This window comes from Rhinolophus ferrumequinum, chromosome 11 (assembly GCF_004115265.2).
Source record: "Rhinolophus ferrumequinum isolate MPI-CBG mRhiFer1 chromosome 11, mRhiFer1_v1.p, whole genome shotgun sequence".
Classification (NCBI taxonomy): domain Eukaryota; kingdom Metazoa; phylum Chordata; class Mammalia; order Chiroptera; family Rhinolophidae; genus Rhinolophus; species Rhinolophus ferrumequinum.
The window spans coordinates 4,847,038-4,870,413 of NC_046294.1; the positions used below are offsets into that span (position 1 = coordinate 4,847,038).

Here is a 23,376-nt window from a genome sequence, read left to right on the forward strand (position 1 = left end):
CTGGGCCTTTCTTGTTTCCGGCATGGCTTCCAGCAACCAGAGCAGGCTCGGCACATAGGATGTTGAATGACATAGGATTCAGAGAGCTTACAGGACTTGAACCCAGGTTGTCTGTTGAGGTGGACCATGGGGTTCTAGGCACCAGCCCACCTAGGTCGGAGCCCTGGGTCCATCCCTTTCAGGTTGTGTGCAAATGCATACATTGCTTATATTCTCAGCCTGTTTCCTTATCTGTAAATGGGGGGAGGGTAATAACGGTCCCCACCTGAAAGGGCTGTTGGAGGATTGATTTAGTCAATGCTTACAAAGCTCTGAGTACATACACTCTGTCGTGTTGCTAGGACGATTACTGCTGTCCGACCGCCTCCATCTTGAGTGCACCCTCACAGCATTCTAGGGTCAGAACCAAGAACAAAATAAGTCATCATTGTCGAGGAAGCCAGGGCGAATCCACACTAGGAAGGGGGGAGGAAATCCACCCCCCACCCAGGATCAGAGCAAAGCCGGGGTGGGGGTTGGTGGGGACAGGGACTGAGAGGACTCGGGAGTCAGCTGTTGCCCTGAGTCTGCCCCTTGATTCTGCACCCTCTGTGCCCTCTGCCTGGTTAGGAGAATGTGAGTGCTCTGTCCTCAAGCTGCCGGAGGCTGGCCTGAGGCAGTGACTCCCCGCACTACCAGGCACGGCACACAGATGAGACCAGGTCTCCAGTTTGCAGGGTGGGAGGCGGAGGGGAGGTGGGATGGGACTTTGTAAATCCACAGCGGGGACGGGAAGGGGGAAGCGCAGTCTTGTTCACCAAAACCCCAGCGCGCTGGAGTTACAGGGCCCCCTTGGAGCGCACGTGAGGTAAGTTTAGGACAAATCAAAGGCAGCGTGCTTCACCCAGCAGGGGAGGATACCGATGGAACTCATTACCCCAAGCTGTGGTCTCAGCTGGGAATATAAATAGCTTCACAAAAGGTTTAGATAAATCCATGGATGACAGCTCCGTTCATGGGTTAGAAGGGGAAGGAAGCTGTTTGGGGCTTGCTGGCCTGTGGGAAGGCCCCAGGGCGGCAACCTGGCCTCCCTAAGAGCTCCCCATGGGACCCAGTTGGCAGCAGACTTCAGGCCACAGGAACCCCAGGGGGCAGCGGCAGTGTTCCTGCAGGCTGCAGCCTGAGTCCACGGGTTGCTGCCTCAACCCCCCCGACCCCTAACACTTGCCATCCGTTGTTTGGGGAGATAAGAGCACCAACAACTCTGGTAAAGCGTCCTGGCCGAGCTGTCCCCTAAGGGACCAGCAGAGGGAGACAGACACCGTGTCCAGTCCCAGCTCCCAGAATAGAGCCAGGCGACTTGGCCTCCATAGGGCGAGCAAGCGCCCCTCGGTCCCAGCTCGGTCCCAGCTCGGTGCCCACGCTGTGCTAGACACGCGAGGAGGGAGGGGCTGAGATGAGTTTACTACAGTGTGGGGGGGGGCAGGGGGTACAGACTTCAGGAAACTGGGGGCAGGGCAGGGGGAAGGCCACTAATTAACAGCAGGGCGGCTCTGGGGCCATCTTGCCCTCTGTCCCAGGGGACGGCTGAGCCCCTGGCTGGCAGGCGTGGGTCTCTACAGGTCCACATGATTCCGTGGGGCACATAGAGAAGGTGCTTCCAAAAGTTCTGGGGGCCAGCTGGACCCCAGAGTTCTGGGTGCCAGGTCTTCCCCAGCCCCGGAACTAGTACCAGGCCAGGTGTGGCTTTCGCATGTTTTCCACTCAAATTCTCCCCTGACATTTCCTTCTGCTGACCTCTCCATTCTCTATAGCACAGTCCTTTGTACACCTTGAGTTCTTGAGTCCATTTAACAAATTTTGTAGCAGGACATGGCTGAAACTGACGTGTGCTCAGAGCACTCTGTTGAGGGCCACAAGGTGACCTCAGAAAGGTAGGTGCCTTTGGGGCTGGGAGGGGTGAGCTCCTCAGAGACCCAAACCGCCCACGTCTGGCAAACAGACGGGCCCGAAAACCCAGAATGGGGCTGGCACCCGGCACAGCCAGGACGGGCGGGTCCCTCTCATCCCTTCCGAGCTCACTGTACCCGGAGTGTCTCCCTTCCTCCTCCAACACACTGAACCCCTCTGGGAGGCTGTCTGGGATGCCAAGTCGAATGCTCAAGAATCACTCATCGTTGGGAGTTGAGCAATGGCACAATTCTAGAACTCTCTAGAGTTCTGTGTCTGTGCCCTGTATGGGGAATCAGAGTGGGGGTGACGGGAACAGTCTCCAGGAAGAGAGGGTCAAAAGAACAGAGAAGGTGCAGACACGTAGACATGGGGGCTTGCAAGGGGCAGGTGGCATCACTAGCAGAGGCAGGAGGACAGGGCATATGAGGCAGATCATACCGGGTTTCCCCAAAATAAGACCTAGCCGGACAATCAGCTCTAATGCGTCTTTGGAGCAAAAATTAACATAAGACCCGGTCTTATATGGGTTTTATATTAATTTTTGCTCCAAAAGACGCATTAGAGTTGATTGTCCGGCTAGGTCTTATTTTCGGGGAAACAGGATAATCCTATTTAACATCATTGAGTGACGTGCCAGAGACTGGTCTTGTATTAACTCAATTGTCCCTTACTCTGAGGAAAGTTCCATTAGCATCACCCCTGTTTTATTCAAGAGAAAACTGAGGTGCAGAGGGGTCAAGTGACTTGTCCAAAGTCACACACCTAGTAAAAGGGGAGCGGTCCCCCTCACCAGTGTCACTCTCCCATCAGCGCAGGCACTGGGGGTGGGACTCCCATCTCTGCCACAGGGGATGGCCCCAGGGAGGTGCTGTGTCCTCTGACCCCAGCCCCTGAGAAGCCCAGTCTGGAGGAAGCCCCGAGAAGCCTGAAGGGAGGCAGCGTGGGGAGGGAGGGTACAGAGCGGGAGGAGCCGGCAGTGACTCAGCAGGGCAGGATAACGATCTTCCAGCCCAGGGAGAGGTAACCCCACTCCTCTGCCAGGGGAGACGGAGTCACGGAGCCCGAGGCATGGGTTGGCCAGGGCAATGGAACATCCTGGGAGAACGCAGGGAAAGCTCCAGGCGGGCAAGGGAGGAGTTGAGCACCGGGGGTGTCCCTTTGCCCCGTCCTCCTCACACACCCACCACCCCACTATTTTTGCAGACTGGCAGCACAAGCCCTGCTAGGGCAGAGAGTGGCCACCAGCAGGGCCGGGTTCCTCTTGGCTTCACGAGGAGGCAGTTGGGTGCGGTGTCCTCCGGGAGGCCTGAGCTGGTCCAGGTATGGGTGGGGGACGCAAGGCAGGGTAGGGCCCTTGCTGAGGTAGGAGGAGGCCCCGGGGTTTCCGCTGACATCATGGCCAACTCAGGGTGAGGCAGGGCCCTCTGGGCTCCTGCCCAGTGGAGGGAAAGGGGAAGTGCACACCTGTGCCTTTCCGTACCCTCCTGCCCTCAGTGGCCCCCGGGCCTGTACATTCACACTGGCTGTGCTTCTGTGGTAGTGGCGAGGCACTCCTCCCAGGGGCGGATCCCAGGGGACCTCCCTAGGCCCTCCCTGTGCAGGCCATACAGTCTGGCCCTCAGGAAGCATGGGTCCCCTGGCCCTGGTTTCTGCAGGCAGGTGGTTCTTTGCTCAATCCATGGTTCAAACTCTCCACTCCTGGAAACTGCAACTCTAGCTGAGGGGATTAGAGCACTCTTGGGGTGGCGCCTGTCACTGACCCAGGAAGGCGATAGGGGTGCGGCCCAGCATTACACGGTCAATTCATATAGTGGGTGATGGTTGGTCAGCAGGGGAGCCCAGGTCTCTGCTCCAGGCAAACAGGGCCTTTTTCTGTCCCAAGGAACGTCTTACTGTCCTGAAAAGACCAGGCATGCCCGGGGTTAGGTACCTTATAGCCTAGGGGCGCTGGGCAAGTAATGCGGTCTCTGGAGCCGCTCTCAGCATCCAGCCTCTTCTTCTTTGAAGAGTCCCCTGCCTCAGTGTCCCCCCTCTCCCCGCCCCGTCCCAGGTTTGCACCTGCATGGTGTAGCTAAAAGGGCATGGCATAGATGGCAGACAGTTCTGGGCTCCAGTCCTGGTTCAACCGCTTGTGTGACCTTAGACAAGTGACTTCATCTTACCAAGCTGCAGTTTTTTCACATAGAAAATGGGGAAATAACAGTTCCTATTTTATATGGTTATAGTAAGAACGAGACAAAATTGTTCACATAGTGCCTCAGTATAGGGCCTGATTCGTGGTGAGAGTTCAGTACATTTAAACTAGAGGCCCAAGGGAGTAACACGTCACCGAGAAACGCCAAGCAGTACAGTAGGCTGGCAAAGTCGCCATGGCAGATCCCTGGCTCTCCTGCCTGCACACCGGTCAGCTTCCTTCCCTCTACCCCACAGCTCCTTAGGTCTTCTTTCTGTGTCTATGGCACGTGGCATGGAGTCGATGCTCCGGGAATATTTGGTGAACGAATGAATGAATTGGTGAATGTCCTTACTCATCTCTGTGGGCTTCTCCACCACCACACTCCTGCTCACCCATCAGAGGGGACCAGACCAGAAGCCTCTCTAGTGCAGGAATCTAGGACATGCAGGAGCCAGGGACCCTCCAATGCCAATTCTGCTGCTGCCTGGAACGTGGTGTTTTGGGGCATCTGGAGAGGGGATGCCAGTTATGGGGGAAGGTGGGAGGGAGAGGGGGACCCTAGCCTGTTCTTGAGCCAACAATGACTCACACCCACCCCTTGGAGGGCAGCTCAGTCATCACCTGGTGCAGCTAGCCCTGTCCCCTCCCCAGCCACACCCCTGGGCCTTACCTGCCACCCAGCCGTGGATGGTAAAGCCTGGAGTCTAGGCCAGCGGGCAGCAAAGCAGTGTCTTCCTCTTCAGCTCACTGACACTCCCAGTGTCCTGTGGGGCAGGAGGGCAGAGGTGGTCATATTCCATTCCACAGAAAAGTGATGGGTTTGTCCCAAGGTCACACTGGTCAATTGGGAGCCTGCCGCTGGGACTCCCAGCCTGGCCCTCTGCCCAGTGCAGGGAGCCCTGCGGACTATGCCCAGGGCTACCTCCGTGGTGCCTCAGCCTTTGGTTGCCTTGCCGCTGCCCCTCTGGCCATCCAGCCACATTTCCACCCTGAAGCTCCACCTCCTCCCAGAGCTCTCCTTCCCTCACCATCCTCTGATCTCAGACAGTTTAATGAGTGTCCCTTGTCACAAGACTGTGAAATTCTTGAAGGCAGGGGTGGGTTTTCCTCTTCCCTCGGTCCTTTATAGGGCCTAGCACCCAGCAGGGGCTCAGGAAATGCCTGCACAACACACCATGGGACAGATGGATCTGGAACTCAGGGGGGCGGTGTCTCCTCTAACCTCTGCCCTGCCCCCACCAGCAGGCAGAGCAGGGACTTTCCTGAGGTCCCCAGCTGGAAATCAGAGGGCAGCCACCTGTGCCCTGCTGCCCCACAGAAACCCTGGAGGGGCTATTCCTACTCGGCTTGTCCTTCCCTCCTTCTCCCCCCAATCCCAGCAGCCCACTCCCATTTGGGATTTGGCAGAATAAAAGCACAGTCTTTATTCCAGCCCCCACCCCAACCTAATTGGCAGCTCCTAGCCTGCTGCCTTTGCCCAGACATGGCAGAGGGGCACTGGCAGCTTGGAGATGGAGTTGATTTTCCCTTTGGCAGTGGGGAAGAGGGGGAGGGGAGAGACTTGCCCCCCCACCCCCGTGAGGGGAGAGGGTAGGGATGCAAGTCCAGACAAGAAGCAGAGGCAGAACATGACTTCCCCTGTTTGTGGGGTCACGGCACCAAGCCCAGGGGCTGTGTGTTAAGCCAATTGTCCCTGTACCCACCTGGCCTGGGTCCCCATTTCAGAGTTGCAGCCCTGGGTTCCTGCAAACCAAAGCTTTCTAGACTCCTGATGTGAACACTTGCTGGAGGCAGGGGCCACATGGTAAGCCCCCCGCCCCCCCTACACACACACTGCAGTCTGCTCCTCTTCCTCCTTGGGCTCCCACCTCCTCCCCTCCTTCCCACCCCCACCCACTTATTTGCCTCTTTGTGTCTCCTCTTTCCTGCCCTGTCCCTTCTCTTCTCCCCCTCCTCTTCCCTCAGCCCCCACCCTCCTCCTTCAGCTCCCCTCTCCCCCTTTCCCCTTTCTCTCCTGGCCCCTTCCTCCTCCTGCGGTGGGGCTGCTTTCTCCCTGACTCAGCAAGGTGCTTTATAAGGTGCTGAGGGGGCTCAGCCAAATCCAAACCACATTGTCTGTACAGATACTCTCCACAAGCAGCAGGCTGCAAACCAGGGGAGGACTTGAGACGCTCCCCTCCCCTCCGTGGTTCCTTCCCTCTGACAGAATGGCTGCACAGGGACCTCCTGGCTGGCCTCAGTGTCAATCACCCACTGGGCATCTATCTGCCTTCTTGACCTTGGCATGGGCATCAGAGATCACTGGGCTCACCAGTCAAGAATGTCATTGAAATTCCAGCATTCAGGCGGGGGGCGGGGGGGGGCGGGGGGGGAACTTTTTAAAAAGGCCCCTCCAAGGCAGGTTTCATCAGAGCTGTTGCTGATGCCCCAGAAAGTCCCCTGCCCCCCACCCCAGGCCAGCTCCCCTTTCCCAGTTCTTTTTCTCAGTTAGGAAGAAAAAAAAAAGAAGAGGGAAAAAAACTCAACAACAAAGTCTGTCCCACTCCAGTGAGGTAATTGAAAACAAACTTCTTCCCCACCCCCCCACCCCCCCACCCCAGTTGTAGAAGTGCAGAAAAGGGAAGAGCTGCCCTGGGAACCCAGTGCTGGTCATGCCCATGCCGCCTGCTCTGACCTGCAGGCTGGAGGGGCTGTGGCAGGGCTGGCAGGATGTCCACCTTTCTCTGGGTCGGCAGGGGAGGAATGGGGAGCACAGCTCTGATGCGGTAGCGGAGGAATCACCTTCCAGATCTGGCCCACCACTACTTCTCCCTCTTTGAAACAACAAAGAAACAACAACAAAAACAACTCATTACCAAATGATTTCATTGCTGGGCTTGTTCTAGAGCACTCAAGCCTTGGAGACCAAATGACTGTGCCCCAAGAAAAGTCTGGAAGTGGGGCTTTCTGCACCACCCCAGATGAGAGCGGTTTCCTCTGCACTCTCCCTGGCAGCCCTCTGTAGAGGAAGGGAGACCTGGAGGGTCTAGGTTTATGGGTCCCCTGGGTATCCCGCCCAGCAATTCCCCCCCAGGCCTGAGGGAAGGAAGGAGGAGAGCACTCCACAGCCAAACCACCCCTACCCCACCACCGGAAAAAACCAACAACCCCAAACCCCAAAGGCAGGAGGAAGCCAACGTCTTTATGGGGAAGCGTTTCACAAATGGGGTCTGTCCATCGCCTTCAATGGGAGCATTCTCGCTGAGTCACGGGGGAAGCCCTAGTGTGGAAACTGGTCCCGGGGCCTCGTGCTGATTAATGAATTAAAATCCCCCACCCGTGTGCACTCTCCCAGCCACTGGGAAGAAGAATGAAGAACCTTGTGAACTTGAGGGAAAAGCCCTCCGCCAAGTGCCTTCTTCTTTCCTGCGAACCGGGCAGAGGGCCTGTGGTGCCCTCTTCCTCCCCCGCAGGGGGCATTGTGAGGCGGTTAGTCACCTGCCCCGGCCGAACGCCTCACTGAGCCCCAGCTTTTGGAAACGGGACAGGCGGCGGGACAATAGGCAAGAGGGGCGGTCAGCCCAGACAAAGGGCAGCAGGAAAAACACCATCACTTGCTTGGAGGCCAGCTCGCTGGCATTTGGGAGAATGTGTCATTGCATTTACTGGGTGTGGGGGGGAAGGTTACAGATGAGGAGGCAGAGGTAGGGTGTGAGCGGGACCCGCGCCGGGCAGCGGGCAGTGCCCCAGGCCGACACCAAGGGCGAGGAAAAGGAGCGGGCGGCTCCCTCCCAGAACTCTCGGAGTTTGCAGACGGACTGATGCCCTCCCTGCCCCCTCCCCCAGGAGGCCCAGGGTGGTACCGCCGCAGCCTCGCCTCACCTCACCCCCCCTCGGTGTTGTGGGAGGGAGAGGAGCCCCAGAAGCCCTCCCTTCTCTCCTCCCCCCCTCCTCCCCCCACCCCGGGGAGGGCCGCTACAATTTGTGGTTACAGCTTTACACGTCAGAAAAAAAAAAAAAGTTTGCAGAATGTCCCACACCGAAAAAAAAAAAATCCGAAACCGAGCGAAAAAAACCTGCGAGTGGGCCTGGCGGATGGGATTATTAAAGCTTCGCCGGAGCCGCGGCTCGCCCTCCCACTCCGCCAGCCTCCGGGAGAGGAGCCGCGCCCGGCCGGCCCGGCCCCCAGCCCCATGGACTTCCGAGCAGGTAGGAGCCAGGCGTCCGAGGCCCCGGCCCCCGCCCCCGCCCAGGAGCCGCGAGATCCGGTTCCGTCCTTCCCCCGGGAGCCCCAGCCGGAGCCGGGCGAGGGAGCCAGGAGCTGCCCCCGCCAGCGGCGCTCAGGCCGGGGGAGGCACAGCTGGGCGCCCTCGAGAGCGGCCCGGCAGGGACGCGGCATTCCTGGATTCCGCTCGGAGGGGCCAGGAGGTGGCCCGGGGCGCGGCAGGGAGCCCCCGCGACCCGCAGACCTGGGGAGGCGGCCACCTGGAGCCCCAGCGAGGCGGGGTCCCGCAGATCCCAATGGACAGAGCCCCGCGCAAAAGTCGGAGAGTCCGAGGCGGGAGCGGGGCTGCGGGAGGGAGACGCGGCACGCGGGGAGGTGGGGGCCGGGAGAGGAAGAAGGAGGTGGGAGGGAGGGAGGGAGGCAGAGGGGAGCCCGGGGCCGGGCCGGTGGGAGGCGAGGGGAGGCCGACACCTCGGGCCGCGCAGCTCTCCCTCCCCGGCCCGGCGGGAGGGGAGGGCGGAAAGGAAGGCGGGAGAGAGGGGAGAGGCGGCGGAGGGCTGAGCGGAGCCTGGCTGGGCCGGGCCGGGCCGCGGGCGGGACTCGGGCTTCCTCGCTGCGCGCGGCGCGGCCGGAGCCCACCATGCTGCCCGCGGCCGGGGAGCCGGCGGCAGGTAGGGGCAGGGTGGCGGGAGGGGCGGCGGCACCGAGCCCCACTCCCGGCCCGCCGTGGCCTGGGAGTGATTAGAGCGGGGGGCGGGCGCAGCCCGGCCGGACCGGGCAGGAAAAAGTCCGTCACCGGTCGGGAGCAGCGGCAGTGGCCGCTGGGCGCTCGCGGCCCGCGGAAGGCGGGCGGGCCGGGCAGAGAGTTGACGCGCGGGAAGGGGCAGCGGCCGGGCCGAGCCGGGAGCCCGACGCCCGGGACCCCGCCCCCGCCCCCGCCGACGGGAAGGGAGCGACCGGGCGGGAGCGGGCCGGGGGTGGGGCCCGGGACGCCCGGGCCACACAAGGGGAAGGCGCCGCCGCCCCCGGGAGGGGTCCGAGAGCGAGAGGTCACCACGGAGGGGGGAGGGCTAGCGAGCGGCCGCCGCCGCACAGTTACTGGGCCGAGTCCCTCGAGGGAAACCTTGTCCCCCCCACCCCCCGGCTTTGCAGAGTCCTCTCATCTCTGCTCTCCCTACCTTCCTTCCCAGCAACTCCACACTGCGCTCCAGAAGCCCTACCCAGGGACCCCCAATCCCAGAGGACCCCGTCCCAGTTTCCTCCTGCGCCCGGCCTGGCCCTTCCCCCTGGGGTATGAGGGGGCTGCCAGGAATGGAGGGGTGGCTGGCGGTCCGGCATGGCAGGCAGGAGCAGTCCAAGCCCTGGAGAGAGGCGGTGGGTGGGGGCACTGGACACACTCCTGTAGTCGCTCCCTGACTCTGACCCAGAGGGACATCTCCTGCTCTCAGTGTCCAGACAGACCCCTCCCCCGCACCTCAGCACTGGTTACCCCTCCCTCGGGACACATTTCCCTGAGAGACTAGACCTGCTCCCACCACTGGCTCAGACACATTGGCTTCCCTGGAGCCACGCACTCCACCGGGGGCACAAACGGGCACCAGGCAGAGATTGCAGCAACTGTCACCCACCAGCCCCAGAAGTGTCTCCTGACTGGTGTAATGGCTCCCTCTCCCCGTCACAGAGCCCCGCACTTCTGCACACCACCCTGCCACACCAGCTACTCTCTTAGTGACACTTCACATTCCTCCCTACACTCCCACCTGCTTGTTCACACCCTGGGTCCTGCCCGCTCCCTTGGAGCCCCTCCCGCCCTCTGGATAACAACACCCCTTTCAAACTCACCCACACACTTGCCCCGACTATTTCCTTTGCTTGGTCCCGGTGCCTCACGTTCAGCGGGTGGCCCAGCTCCCCTGGCTTCCCCCTGCTCTCTCCCAGCACATTCAAGGGTCCTTTTGCAGCGCACTCCGGAACCCTCTCACTCCGACGAAAGCCCAACTTCTGTGACCACACTGACTTCACAAGGCAAAGCGGCTGGCCCGCCTGGCTGCTTCTTTCCCGGGCCTGGGTTTCTTCTGTCATTTAAGTGGAAGAGAAGGGCAGGGAGGGGGCTGCTGAAGAGGACCGCAGACATGGAGCCCCACGTGGTTCTGCTGAGGAACTTGACACGCATAGTGCAGCCCCAAGGTCTCCTGACTTCTGGGCCCATGTGTCCCCATTCACTAAGCCACTGCTCAGTGGCCTGGGGGATAGGGAAGGATGGAAGGGAGGGGAAGGCAGAGGAGGTCCCGCTGTTTCTGTGGGCCTTTCCCTGCGAAGGCAGGTTGGGAAGCTCCCCCAGGGGCCCTTTCCTACAGTCTCAATGCCTGGGTCTCACACCACAGTGGACACACCACCCCCTAAACTGCTTCATTCCCCTCAACAGACCCCTCTAAGGCCACTAGGATTTTGTCCTGGTTTGGCCTGAGGGGCAGGGCTTTTCCTTCTGGCTCCCACATTTAGCCCAGCACCTCTCGAGCTCTGCGATGCCTCCCTGTCTCCTACGTTATCCGCTAGCTCTTAGCCACCAATCCCAGGTGCAGAGTCTCCCTGCTGACTTGTCCCACCCACCCCGCCACCCTGGCACATCTGTATTGTGTGTATCGCTGAGCCCCCTCACCCTCACTAAGGGAGATCAGCCTCCAGCCTCGGGGACAGGCCAGGGACCGAGGGGTAGCTGGCTAAAGACATGCATCCCCGAGTGTGCTGCATGTCCGAGTGGCCATGCACTTGCGTGGGCTGGGAGGGTGTGTGTGTGTTCGTTCATGAGGGGGGCCTCGGTTCCCAGGGCCCAGGGATCTGGATGGAATTAGGGGCTGGCCCAGGCGGGGGCCAGGATGGGGGTGGGGGGGCTGTAGCAGGAAACGTGAGCTGCACTCATTAGCTCCTCACGTGCTCAGGCAGATTTATAAACACAGGGGAAGACGGGATATAAACAATCAGTGGGCAGCAGCCAGAGGCAGAGCTGGGGCGGGGGGCTGGGCTGGGGGCCAGGACTGGGGGAGGGGGCCCAGGGCACAGCCCCCAGTGGCCAGGTCCACCTGCACACTGAGAGCCTGGAGAGGAGGATGGGTGAGGGCTCCAGGATGCCCACTGCACTCTCCCTTCTGGGGGACACAGGCTAGCTGCAGGCTGCTTAAAACCAAACCACAGGTGTTCTCAGCCCCAGACGCTTTCAGTTTTGCTGCCTGAGATATGCGGACATTTTGCCCAGAGTGGAATTTGTAATAACAGAGGGTATAGCCCTGTCCCCTTTCTCCTCTCCTAGCCTTTCTCCCTCTGGATTTGAGACTCCTTCCCTCCTTCTGGGTCTCCATGGGTCGGTCAGTTGGATCCTTCTGCTCTCTCTCCTGCCCGCCCCCTCCCCCCCACCCCAGCCTGCAGTGACAGTTACCTCAGAACTGAAATATTCCTGGAAACACCGGCCTCGTCTGGTTAATTTCATGAGCCGTTTTTCTGCCCAGATGACTTAGCTCTTGTTTATCCAAAGGCTTCTCCCCTGCTGTCCCTGTGTAGGGAGCCAGTGCTCCCCAGAGATGTCCCACAGGGCCCAGAAGGGGTTCCTGAGTGCCCCCACCCCACTCCATGGGATAGGCAGAGCCCCGTGCCAGAACTCTGGCTAGCACGGCTGACCAAAGCAGGGTGGGTAAAGAGGCAAACCCAGCTCCCAATTACTACTTCTGTAAGGACGCTTGGCATTGCCACTAACTGTGAGTGATGCCAGACTCGATCCTGAAAGCTATCTCAAGGCTGGAAGGGCCACTGCCCACCTCAGCCGGTCTCCAACCTCCAAAACTAACCCCACCTTGTAGGATCTTGGGGGTGATTCAGCCAGATATCCAGGCTGAGGGTAGCCCGAGGTTTCGTGCAGAGAAGGGCCTGGAGTTGTCTTGGATTGTGAAGAACAGGAAACAGAAAGGAACTCAGCATCAGCATGAGGTCGGATGAAAAGAAAGAATGAGGAAAGGAAGACTCAGGAGGGAAGGCATAGGCTGCAGATGGCAAAGAGGAAAAGGGGAGCCTGTCTCCTCAGGGAGCAGTTACGTGCTCCCTGACCCTGCTCACTGTCCTGAAACATATATGTGCGTGGGCACACACACCCCGCTCAAACTAAGAGCCTTTCCTCCAAGAGGGCAGGGACCCTGACCTAGCGGCACCCCTACTCCCACATTCCATCGGTAAAGCCAGCCAGTCAAGCATCTGAAAGAGTCAAGACTGACCAGTTGGGCCACTGCAAAAGTCCCCACCTGAGCCTTATGCTCCGTGAGACACTCTGTACAATTCGAATCCTAAACCCTTCCAGGTTTATACCCTCTCTCAAACCTTGACTCAGTGTTAGGACTAATTGTAAACTTAACCTAGTTTAATTCTTAACTCCAAACCTATCCTAACTCTAAGTACAGTCAAGTTGGATGTTAAACCCATATCCAACTTATTTTTAACTATCAAAACAACATATGTCATTGCAGAAATTTTGGAAGTATAACATATAAACTAGAAGAAACCACTCTTGATCTCACATCTACCCAAGCTCAAAATCCAAACTAGCCTTACTCTTAGTGACATGCCGTGCATCACCCCATCTGACATTCGAATCAACACATTCACAGACCTGAGTCCCAGCCAACCCTCTGCCTGCCCAAACCTCACCACATCCCCCAGCTGGACTCAAACCTCAGCCACACGCACTCAGCCAAATTCCAATAAACTAACCTGAAACTTGCAAAGTAATCCAGTCCTTAAAGCTGACCTAGCTCAAAGCCAGTTATAGCCTTATCCTACCCTAACCCGAGCTGCCTTTACCCAGGCCCGATGCTCACTGAATCCTAGCGCAGTGCTCTTGACCTTGGACCTCACCTACAAGCTGGGGAAATCATGTTTCCCAACGGCCTTTGTCTGTTCACACAGCACTGACGCCTGGCCTCTGGCATCCCGGGGGCGCCCAAATTCCCTAGCACCATCAGAGTGAAGGATAAGCCCATTCATCAAATCCAGCATTCTCTCTCTTCCCCTTCCCCTTCCTCTCCCGTCCTCCCTCTCCCCCTCTCCCCCTCTCTCCCCATTGCAGGCTAATTGAAAGTCCTCATTCAGGTCAAACTGTTCCCCATCCAAAACCCTAGATCAGAATAGGGAAACCACACAGCAGGCCATCCCCAAGAGTGAACACTAAATCTCCTTTATTTTAATGCCATCCTACACTTGCACAGCAAGGACCAAATCCTAGAATGGTCCCACCACTGACCACAGGAGCCAGCCCTGTGTCATTCTCCCTGACCTTGCCTCCTGGAGCTTCACGGGGCCTCCTTTGTTTTGGGGGGCAGCCTCTCCCTTGCACCCCTCCGAAGGCTGACTACTCTTAGCTGGCAGCTCTGACATGTGCTGTTTCCCATCCCTTGGCTCCCCGCAAACTGCAGAGGGACTGGGAGGCTGGGGAAGGAGGCAGAGGTACACCTGGAACCCGGGAATACTGATTCATGTCCCTAGGCCTGGCCCCGTCCCTTACATACACATACATGTCAGCACATATACAGTGACTCTTATAGCTGACACACAAATATACGCTCCAATATCTACTGGTAGACACACACCCGCAACATACATGCCTACACACACACACACACACACACACACACACACACACACACACACACACACTTTCTTGGACCAGGAATGCACCCCTCCTCCATCCCCCCTGTCTCCCATCTGGCGTCCCACCCTCACCCCCCCTCCCTCATTCAGCCCAAGGTGGGGACAGACACCTGAGGGGCTGCCAGCTGCTTCCTCTCCGGGCCAGGCCCGCCCTCATGCTTCTTGCCCATCCTGTCTGCAGGGGACTCGTGGGGGATGCTAGCTTGCCTGTGCACCGTGCTCTGGCACCTCCCTGCTGTGCCAGCCCTCAATCGCACAGGGGACCCGGGGCCTGGCCCCTCCATCCAGAAAACCTATGACCTCACCCGCTACCTGGAGCACCAACTCCGCAGCTTGGCTGGGACCTACGTGAGTATCCAGGGCAATTTAGGGGTCTGGGATTTGGGTGAAGAATGAGAAGAGGAATTGGGGCAAGAGAGACAGCATGGTGGCGGGGTCCTGATGAGTGTGGGGTGATAAGGAGGGGCCCTTTGGCTCCAAGCAGTCTCTGTGTCTGGCCTCTCTCCTGCCCTTCCCTCTTAGGTGCCCCCTCCTCCCCATCCCTGGCCCCAGGACTAGGCATGTGGGCAGGCCTCGCACCCGCCTTGGCCCATTGCCCCACTGGCTGCCGGCCCAGCCGCCCGCCTCCCCCTGGGGGCCGGGGAAGTCTCCTCTGTTTACACCGTGTTGTGGTGTCTCTTGCACGGGCGGGGCTGGGTGGGGATGGAGGGGCCCCACCTCCCATGCCTGTGTTCCAGCTCGCCTCTGCCCCAGACCTGGGGCCCTGCTGCTCTGGACCCATGGGCCTCCCTTCTGTCTGCCTCTCCCATCCTAGCTGGGCCTCCTAGAGGGGACTGGTGGGAAGGGGGCTGCAGGGAACCCAGGCCAGTCGTGGCAGGGGACTCAGGGTGTGGATGAAGTTCTGCCATAAGGATTTGGGGTGGCTCAGAGGTGTTCTGAGAGCCCAGGAGAGGAGGAAGGAGGGTCAGAGTTAGCGAGGACCACTGGGAACCGGCCCCCTCTTCCCGTGTTCCTCTTCCACATCCCAGACCCTACTTTGGAGCCAGGGAAAGAAAGGGGAGGAGGGCAGCGGGGGAGCTGGCTCCAGCCCCAGGATACACCGAGGAAATTAGTTTGTCTCTATGCTTGTCAGCGTGTGAACCTCCCCCTGGGCCCTAGCCTATCCCAGGCCTCGCCCCTCGCTTCTCCCTTTCTCTCCCCAGCTGAACTGTCTCCCTCAGCCCTTTCCCTGGGCCCCAGGCTTCTCCCCCGGGAGGTTGGCAAGGCTCTGTCCTCTTCCCTAGACTGGCTTCCATACCCTTCCTCCTGCCCCACTCTTGCGACTGCCTCGGTTGCTTCCTTCCGCAGCCCCGCTCCGATGGGCTGAGCCCTTCCTTGGGGCTTAGTGAGTACCGTCAGTCCCCAGCCCTTCAGCTGCTGGGACCAGACATGTCAAGAGGCAAATGGAGCTCCCATGCCCACAGGCCCCTCTGCCTTTCCACCCACTTTCCCCTTTCTGGTTTCCCTGTCCAGAAAACCTTTGCTTGACTCTGCTACCCCCTCTAGTTCCCGACCCTTTTTCTCTCCTGGCTTTCCCTGCCAAATTTCTCGAAGGAGTGGTCTACACCCTCTGCCTCCACTTCCTCTCCACCCACTCACTCCTTAACCCCCTGCAATCTGGCTTCCAGGCCACTGAAACGGTTCTCTCCAAGGTTGTCAGGCATCTCCTTCTTGCCAAACCCAACGGCACTTTCTAAGGCTCATTCTCCTGCTCTGTTTTACAGCCACACTGCTGAGCGCTGCTGCCTTCTTGAACTCCTCTTCTTGGCTCCGCACTCTCCTGGTCCAACTCCTACCTCTGCGGCCTGGCCTCCTGGGGCCTCCTGGCTCCTCTTCCTCTTTGCCCTGCCCCCAGGTCGGTGCTCTCCGGAGGCTTGCAAACACAGCCAGGCAAATCAGCGAGTCCTCCCCGAGGATCTGCTGCTCACTTTTTCTCTTCCTACACCTCTCCCCATAGGAGAGCTCAGCACCCCCATTGCTTCAACTATCACCTCCATACAGGTGACATCCCCGGAGAAACTTAGGGGAGGCCTGTGAACAGAGGCCCAGCAAGCTTGTTGATAGGGCCAGTGTCAGGGGACACAGGAAGTAGAAGCTTTGGGGACCGGTATCTCCTGGGCTGCGAGCCGGCTGCTTGGCCCCCTCCTTCTTCCCCTTCCCTATCACCCTCTCCTTTCTGCAGCTGAACTACCTGGGCCCCCCTTTCAACGAGCCTGACTTCAACCCACCTCGGCTGGGGGCAGAGACTCTGCCCAGGGCCACTGTCAACTTGGAAGTATGGCGAAGCCTCAATGACAAACTGCGGCTGACCCAGAACTACGAGGCCTACAGCCACCTTCTGTGCCACTTGCGTGGCCTTAACCGGCAGGCGGCAGCGGCCGAGCTGCGTCGCAGCCTGGCCCACTTCTGCACCAGCGTCCAGGGCCTGCTGGGCAGCATTGCGGGTGTCATGGCGGCTCTGGGCTACCCACTGCCCCAGCCTCTGCCCGGGACTGAGCCCACCTGGGCCCCTGGCCCCGCCCACAGCGACTTCCTCCAGAAGATGGACGACTTCTGGCTGCTGAAGGAGCTGCAGACCTGGCTGTGGCGCTCAGCCAAGGACTTCAACCGGCTCAAGAAGAAGATACAGCCTCCAGCAGCTGCAGTCACCCTGCACCTGGAGGCCCATGGCTTCTGATCTCTGACCTTTACCACCTCCTCTTTCCCTTCTCCCTCCAACCCTGCTCCCACTCTGGGAGGAGAAATCTGTATGCCAACACTTGTTGAGCCAGGAGACAGAAGCGGTGAGCCTCTGGCCCTTCCCGGACTTGGAGGAGGGCGTGATGCAATAAGGCCCATCTCCTCCCCACGCCCCAAAGTTCTGCAGGTCTGGGGAAGAGGTGCAATAGGCCGCGTCCCATTTCCACAGGAAGTAATGCTCAAGGGAGCCCGAAGTGGGTCGAGTCGGTGCACAGGCTCTCTCTCCTGCTTCCTGCCCATCACCTGCCAGTGCCCAACCAGCCCCTCAAGTGGCACTTCCAGGAAGCATGCCTGTAGGGCAGGAAGGGGGCCACCACAGCACCTGCCTTTCTGGGGTGAAGCCCTTTGACTGCCCCACTCTCCTTAGATGGGTGTTGCTCCCCTACCCCCATTAACTCCATACATCCAATTCAGGAAACAAACGCAGTGGCAAGTCCAAACAGGAAGAGATAGGATTAAAAATGGAAGAGGTGGGGTCTGCATTGGAGGTAATACTGAAAGCAGAGGGGCAGGGACAGATCAGACCCAGGGGTCACCAAGGCAACTGTGGCACAGGGTAGCAACCAAAGGATTGTGCCTCGAATTTTCTTGCCAGCATCATGGTGCCCTTCTCCGCCCCCTTTTCCAGGGTATCTGTGGGTTGCCCAGCCTGGGGAGGGCAACCATAGCCACAGCCACAGGATTTCCTGAAAGTTTACATTGCAGTAGCATTTCGGGGTGTCGGGGGGCAGCTCCCCCAGGCCCTGCCCTCCAGCCCCAACCACTCATGACTGTTTGTTGTATTAATATTTATTTATTTGGAGATGTTATTTATTAGATTATATTTATTGCAGAATTTCTATTCTTGTATTAACAAATAAAATGCTTGCCCCAGAAGCTTCTCTTCGCTTGGCCTTGCCCCTCCTCCTGGCTCTTATGACTCATTCTCCTGGCCCTTCCCCTCCCCTGGGAGAGCCTGGAAGCCCCAGAATTACCTCAGGAGATGCAAAGAGCTTGGGGAAGAGGTTCTCCCCGTTCTGTCCACCGGGGAAGATGTGTACATAGCGGACTTCACTCCAGTTCCCGCCTTCAACGCCGTGCTGCTCGGTAATCCTCCCAAATGCCTCCGCTGTCGCCTGTCTTCCTTCTCCCAGCCTCTGCTCAGTCTACCTCGCCTCTCTGGATTACTTTCATGGTCTCAGGGCTGTGTCTCTGCAAAGCAGTTTTACCTGCCCCTCTGGTGCCCTCCAGTGGTTAGCGCAGGCATTCAGTCCTCAGTTTCCCCAGAACCTGTACCTGTGGCTGCCTACAGCCCCCTCCTGCCCAGCAGTGACCCTCACCTTCGCAATGCCCTTCATCTCCTAAGAAGGGCGATGGACTGCGGCCAAGTTACGAGTCTCAGCTGTGACTACTCCTTTCCCTCCAATGTTAGGCGGCACATTTCTGGGAAAGAGAAAAGACTGCAAGTGAACGGGAAAGATGTTATTCGAGGGGTGACCTAATTCAAATCCCAGTTTCATAATCTATTAGCTGAATGACCTCGGACAAATTAAAGCTCTATTCTCCAGTCCCCATCTGTAAAATGGGGATATTAAATTCCCTTATACGGTTGTTGGAAAGGACAAGAGAGACAATAAAGGTAAGACACTTGGCTGCAGCGGTGATTCATAACTAGGTTACTCAGGACATCTGACGTGTCATGACACTAGTGAAGGGCTGCTGGGTGAATGAACGGGGTTACTGCTCCCACGTAATACGTGGATGTTTTATTATAACACAAGGGGCTCCTGGAGACCGTGCCCTAAGTGAAGGAAGTAACAAATGATGATGATGTCGATCCGTTCTAATGACCTGTCCAGCACTGTGCTAACTGGTGTCGGAAAGATACAAGAAGTGCAAGACCTAGGAGGCCGGCCCGGTGGCTCAGGAGGTTGGAGCTCCATGCTCCTAATGCCGAAGTCTGCCGGTTCGATTCCCACATGGCCCAGTGGGCTCTCAGCCACAAGCTTGCCGGATGGTGGGCTCCGCCCCCTGCAACTAAGATTGAACACGGCACCTTGAGCTGAGCTGCTGCTGAGCTCCCAGATGGCTCGGTTGGAAGGCGTCCTCTCAACCACAAGGTTGCCCATTTGACTCCCCCAAGGGACTCCTCCCTACAACTAACAACGGCAACTGGACCTGGAGCTGAGCTGCGCCCTTCACAACTAAGATTGAAAGGACAACAACTTGACTTGGAAAAAGTCCTGAAAGTACACACAGTTCCCCAATAAAGGGCTGTTCCCCTTCCCCAATAAAAATCTTAAAAAAAAAAAAAAAAGAAGAAGAAGTCCAAGACCCAAAGCAACGTGGCTGCTGCCCTTGTGGAGCCTGCGATCTGTCTAGGAAGAGAAGACAAATGAACCTGAGTGCTAAGGAACGAAAGCGTACACGTGTGATATACATTGGGAGGTACCGACAAGTGCCTGAGCCACGGGAAAAGGGAGAGGCTGGAGTATAGGTGCAGAAGCCATTGGACTTGCTTGTGGGTGGGGCAGGCCAGGCTCTGCTGAGTGTCCCTGAGTCACCTGGCCCAAGTTGGAGGGAACATGCCCACCCTGAGGGGTCCAGATTCTTCTTCAGGCAGAGCCATCTGCCCAGACATGGCCAGGGGCACCTGCAGGCCCTGCCTCCTGCCTAAGGAGACAGAAAGGAGAGGGCATCTGGGCCCAAATGAGGAGCAGCCTGTTATATGTAAGGTATCACGCAAAGGGCTGGACGGCATACCGGGAGGAGGAAAGTCTGTCCCACTCTGTTGTACTGTTTCTTGTGGGGCAGTTTCTGAGTCTTCCCCATCTGTCTAGCTCAGCACCCAGCTCAGGCTCCAGCCGAAAGGTGTCTAATTAGTGTGTTGTTCAAAATAATAATCTGGGAAAGGGACTAGGGCCCCCCTCGCCCCAAATTCTAGAATCCAAGATAGAATTTGATGAAGTGTAGGACGACCCAGGGAAACTACTGTGGGAGTCAAGAAAGGAGCGGCTGCCTCCAGTTGGGTGAGAGCTCTGCTGGTCTGTGAGCCCTAGAGGGGAGGCAGTGACCTTTTGAAGTCACCGAGTATTTCCAGTGCCTTGCACACAGTGAGTGCTTTGGCATAAACGCACAAGGTGGGATTTGACACCATTCTTGGAAGATGGGCAGACAAGGGAGAGTTAAGTGTGTCTGTCCCCCTTTTAAGCAGGTAGCATTTTGAGGGCAGCCTCCATGATTTATTCATCTTTGAATCCCTACAGCATGTTAGCAGAATAAAGTTCTTGATAATTCGATTTTAACTGATTTAAAGTGTGTCAAGACAAGAGTGTATTAGAAGTCGAGAGGAGAGTTTTAAGGAGGCAGTTGATCGACTGCCCCAGTGTCAGATGCCCCAGAAGAACTGAGAGAAGAACACAGGGAAAATCCACTGCTTTGGTAATCAGGATGTCCCAGGTGACCTCTGCGCGAGCAGTTGAGAGGCAGATGCCCGACTGTGAGACTAAAGAAGGAGATGGTAGAAGAAAGTAGAAAGGGTAAATATGTTCCCTCAGGATTTTGGTGCCAAAGGGAATGAATACCTAGAGGGGGTGGCGTGGGCATGGAACATTTTTTGTTTGGTTGGTAGGTTTGCTGTTGTTGTTTTAAATGGAAGAGATTTAAATGTCATGGCTGCGTGAGGGATGGCGGCTGGAGAATGGAGAGACTGGGGAAAGGGATCTGGGACAAGCAGACGAGAACCAAAAGGGTTGCTGGGCAGCCACACGGAACCAGGTGACATCAGCAAACACAACTCTGTTGTCCACTGACCCATTTGTGACATTCCCTAGCAAGCCAGAGATGGCCGGAGGTGGGGGCAGACTGGAGAAAGGGCACTGACCCAGGCTGAGGACCGGGAAGGCAGGAATGGCAGCGAATCAGGGGGCGAGAGACTGGAGGGCTGGCAATTGTACTGTTGAGTGGTGGTGAGCCTCGCAGTGGTCAGTGTGAGCAGGTGGGGAGCAGTGAGAAATGGGAGGGAGTGACCAGGATAGCTGGGCGAGCTGGGGATTCGCTCCAGCTCAGGATGCAGAAGGTGTATGCTAAGGAGAAGGGGGGGAGGGGCATGAAGAGAAGAGCCCGGTCAGAAGGGGCATTTCAGAGTCGGAGTTCTTGAACTCTCTCCCAGATAGATGGTTTCGGCTCCCTACTGATGGTTTCGGTGGTGTGAGCCCCTCCTTTGGGTTGTAGCAGTGTGGACCACTGTGCAGGTAGCTCCTGGTAAATGACAGGTCACCAGGCTTGTCTGAGGGTGAGTTTGTCATTGCTTCTCCATCCACAGCTGTTCCTGGAGAGATGATGAGTTTTCCTCGGTTATCTTAGGTTCCACCTCTTAAGTTTGGTCTTAGAGTCAGGGGCCCAGGTATCCGGAGGTCAACCTAAGAGCCTGGAATTCCTGAGGCCCTGCAGTGTCACGGGGGTGTGTGGGGGGGTGGTCTTCAGAAATCCTTCTGTTCATAGGAAGGCTGGGGAGAGTGGAACGGAGGGAGAGAAGGCCCTCCTCCTGGCCATCTCCAGGCAGCAAGGAGAGGATTAGAAATCTCATTGGACACGCGCCTGTGTTTGAGATACAGAACTGTCACTTAGGGGAGGCAACTTCCAAGGGGTGTAGGAGTGGGTACAGAAGAGGTTCTGCTGCAGGGAGGCAAAAGGGTTGTCACACTGTGCCAGTTGCCTGCGTTGGCAAAGACTGACCCAACATCCCGGAATTACGGCCCCTTGGTATGTGCGAAGACTCATTCAAGTACTCATCTTACACACACACATACATTCTCTCTCTCTCTCTCTCTCTCTCTCTCTCTCTCTCTCTCTCTCTCTCTCTCACCACAGCTACCCCAAATGGGGAAGGGCCAAGGGAGGCCCTGTCCCCCTTAACCTAGGGGGCAAAGACCAGTGACCCAGGCCTGGCTGAGTGCTTTGATGGGAGACTCCCTCTCAGCTCCCCCTTCTTCTCTGGAGCCATAACTGTCCTTGCCTTTGTCCCTTCAGTTCTTGAGCTCCCTGACTCAGCCCGGTTCCCCCAATTTCCCAGCAGTGGACAAAGCCCTTGTCAGTAGGGTGGGGGTGGGGACAGTAAGAGAGTAACTGTGAGCTTTAGAACCACAGATTCAGCCCTTTCCTCATCTCAGCCTTCAGGGTCCCTCAGCCTCCCTAGTTCAGAGGTCACCTCTTGGCCCCTCCCCAACTTGCCCGGAGCTGATGGGGTAGAAACCAGGACTTTCCTTCCAGCTGGACAAAGTCTGACACCTGGTGGCCAAGGTGAGGAATGGCCAGAAAGCTCCTTTTCAAATCTCCCCAGAACTTCACAGAACCAGGAGGGCCAAGATGAAAGGGGAGGTGATGGGAGGAGGTTTGGAGGGGGTGGTTGGGACAGGACAAAAGAGACATCCAGTGGTATAAAAACTCAGACCCACGGGAAGCTTTGCCTTCCACCAGGCCCCTGCCCCTTAAGCCCACGAGGCCAGAGAAGTGGGGTATCTGGGAGGGTCGTGAGGGACTAGGAGGAGCTACCAGAAAGAATTTTGGCCCACAGGGTGGGGAATGGGGCCCAAGGTGTGTATGTGGGGGCCGAGGGTGTGAGTCTGGCTGCCCAGAATCTCCAGCTCAGGGTGGGTGGCGGGGCCTGAGGGACTGAGGAAGGGGGGTGCTGGGGAGGGAAGGAGAGCGGCAACGCCCCACTGCCTGCTGGGCCCCAGGCAGCTGCTTCCCTCCCTCCACCTGTCCACACCTTCCTAGCTCTAGCTGGCTCTCCCAACAAGCTCCCCATGAGCTGGGGGAGGGGAAGGGGCTCTTAGGGCACATGTGCGAAGCTGAGGGCTATCCCGCCAGTGTCGGAGCTATGCCCCTTCCCTTTGGAGCAGTCCACGGTAGGTCTCAGCCTTCAGGAAGGTTCTGGGCTCCTGTTCCAGTTCTTTTCTCTCCTTTTTTCTGGTTCCCCTAAGAGTTTGGTCTTGGCCATGAATCAAGGGCTTTGAGTGTTCCCAGGCCAAAGTGCAAAGGTCACTCCTGCTAGTCCCATCATCAACCTCTGGGGCTCAGGGCTGACACAGGAACCCAGGCCTGGGTCTCAGGAAATTCCCTGAAGGGAGAGAAGTTAGCCCCCAACTCAGGCCTCTAGCCTGAAGCCTGAACTGTGACAGAGCCGAGGACAACAGTTTTGGGGATGGATCAGGAGGCTGTCTGAGCAGGGTAGGGGTTCCAGGAAGGAAGGTGATAAGGGGCAGGCAAGGTTGGGGAAGTATAGAAGGAAAAGACGAAGGATGGGCAGGCCAAAGTCCAGTCTAGTTGCCAGCACACCTTCGGGAGCCAGATGCCAAGTAAGGAAAGGATGCCAGTTGGACACGGATGGTTCCAAATTCCTGGATGCCAACTCCTTTGAGCCTTGGGACTTGATCCCACTGCGGCCTGACTAGGAGAGGAGGGCAATGCTGCCAGTGCAGAGTTCCCGCAACTCCAGGCCAGAAGGCCAGCCTTCAGGTGCCGGCATATAGCTGACTGCCCTGATTCTCTTTCTTAGGGCTGGGGAAAGCTAAAGGCTAAGGGCGACATCTTCCAGGCTGGGTGGGAGAGGCTAGTA

The 23,376-nt window shown here is 57.9% G+C and overlaps 2 protein-coding genes across 6 annotated transcripts in view; one reads left to right on the forward strand and one right to left on the reverse strand.

The window, feature by feature from the left end:
• The window catches only part of RAD9A (RAD9 checkpoint clamp component A), a 27,595-nt gene extending 9,395 nt beyond the window's left edge, over positions 1-18,200 (reverse strand). Inside the window, exons 1-5 of one of the 2 annotated variants that reach the window (XM_033119277.1) lie at positions 18,098-18,175; positions 10,155-10,387; positions 6,783-6,921; positions 4,779-4,872; positions 324-393 (exon numbers count right to left, since the gene is read on the reverse strand). The gene's annotated coding sequence lies outside the window, so the exon portion shown is untranslated. Of the gene's footprint in view, positions 1-323; positions 394-4,778; positions 4,873-6,782; positions 6,922-10,154; positions 10,388-18,097 lie in introns of both variants that reach the window. The other variant, XM_033119276.1, reaches the window with a different exon arrangement.
• On the forward strand, positions 8,050-18,104 carry CLCF1 (cardiotrophin like cytokine factor 1). 4 transcript variants are annotated; one of them, XM_033119281.1, is made up of 4 exons: positions 8,303-8,687; positions 9,503-9,603; positions 14,182-14,348; positions 16,222-18,104. In XM_033119281.1, the coding sequence occupies exons 3-4, from the start codon at positions 14,196-14,198 to the stop codon at positions 16,714-16,716; spliced, it is 648 nt and encodes a 215-aa protein (XP_032975172.1). In that variant the 5' UTR covers positions 8,303-8,687; positions 9,503-9,603; positions 14,182-14,195; the 3' UTR covers positions 16,717-18,104. The 4 variants fall into 4 exon arrangements, with proteins under 4 accessions (XP_032975171.1, XP_032975172.1, XP_032975173.1 ...); XM_033119282.1 differs by having other exon boundaries at positions 8,303-8,630; XM_033119280.1 differs by lacking the exons at positions 8,303-8,687; positions 9,503-9,603 and adding an exon at positions 8,050-8,296 and having other exon boundaries at positions 16,222-17,654.
• Positions 18,201-23,376: the final 5,176 nt, after the last annotated feature.

Bases quoted from the DNA above. Each gene is read 5' to 3' on its own strand.
- CLCF1 (XM_033119279.1), top strand. From the start codon at position 8,953: ATGCTGCCCGCGGCCGGGGAGCCGGCGGCAG. The intron at 8,984-14,181 runs GTAGGGGCAGGG...TCCTGTCTGCAG, and splicing joins GGCCGGGGAGCCGGCGGCAG to GGGACTCGTGGGGGATGCTA. The intron at 14,349-16,221 runs GTGAGTATCCAG...TCCTTTCTGCAG, and splicing joins GCAGCTTGGCTGGGACCTAC to CTGAACTACCTGGGCCCCCC.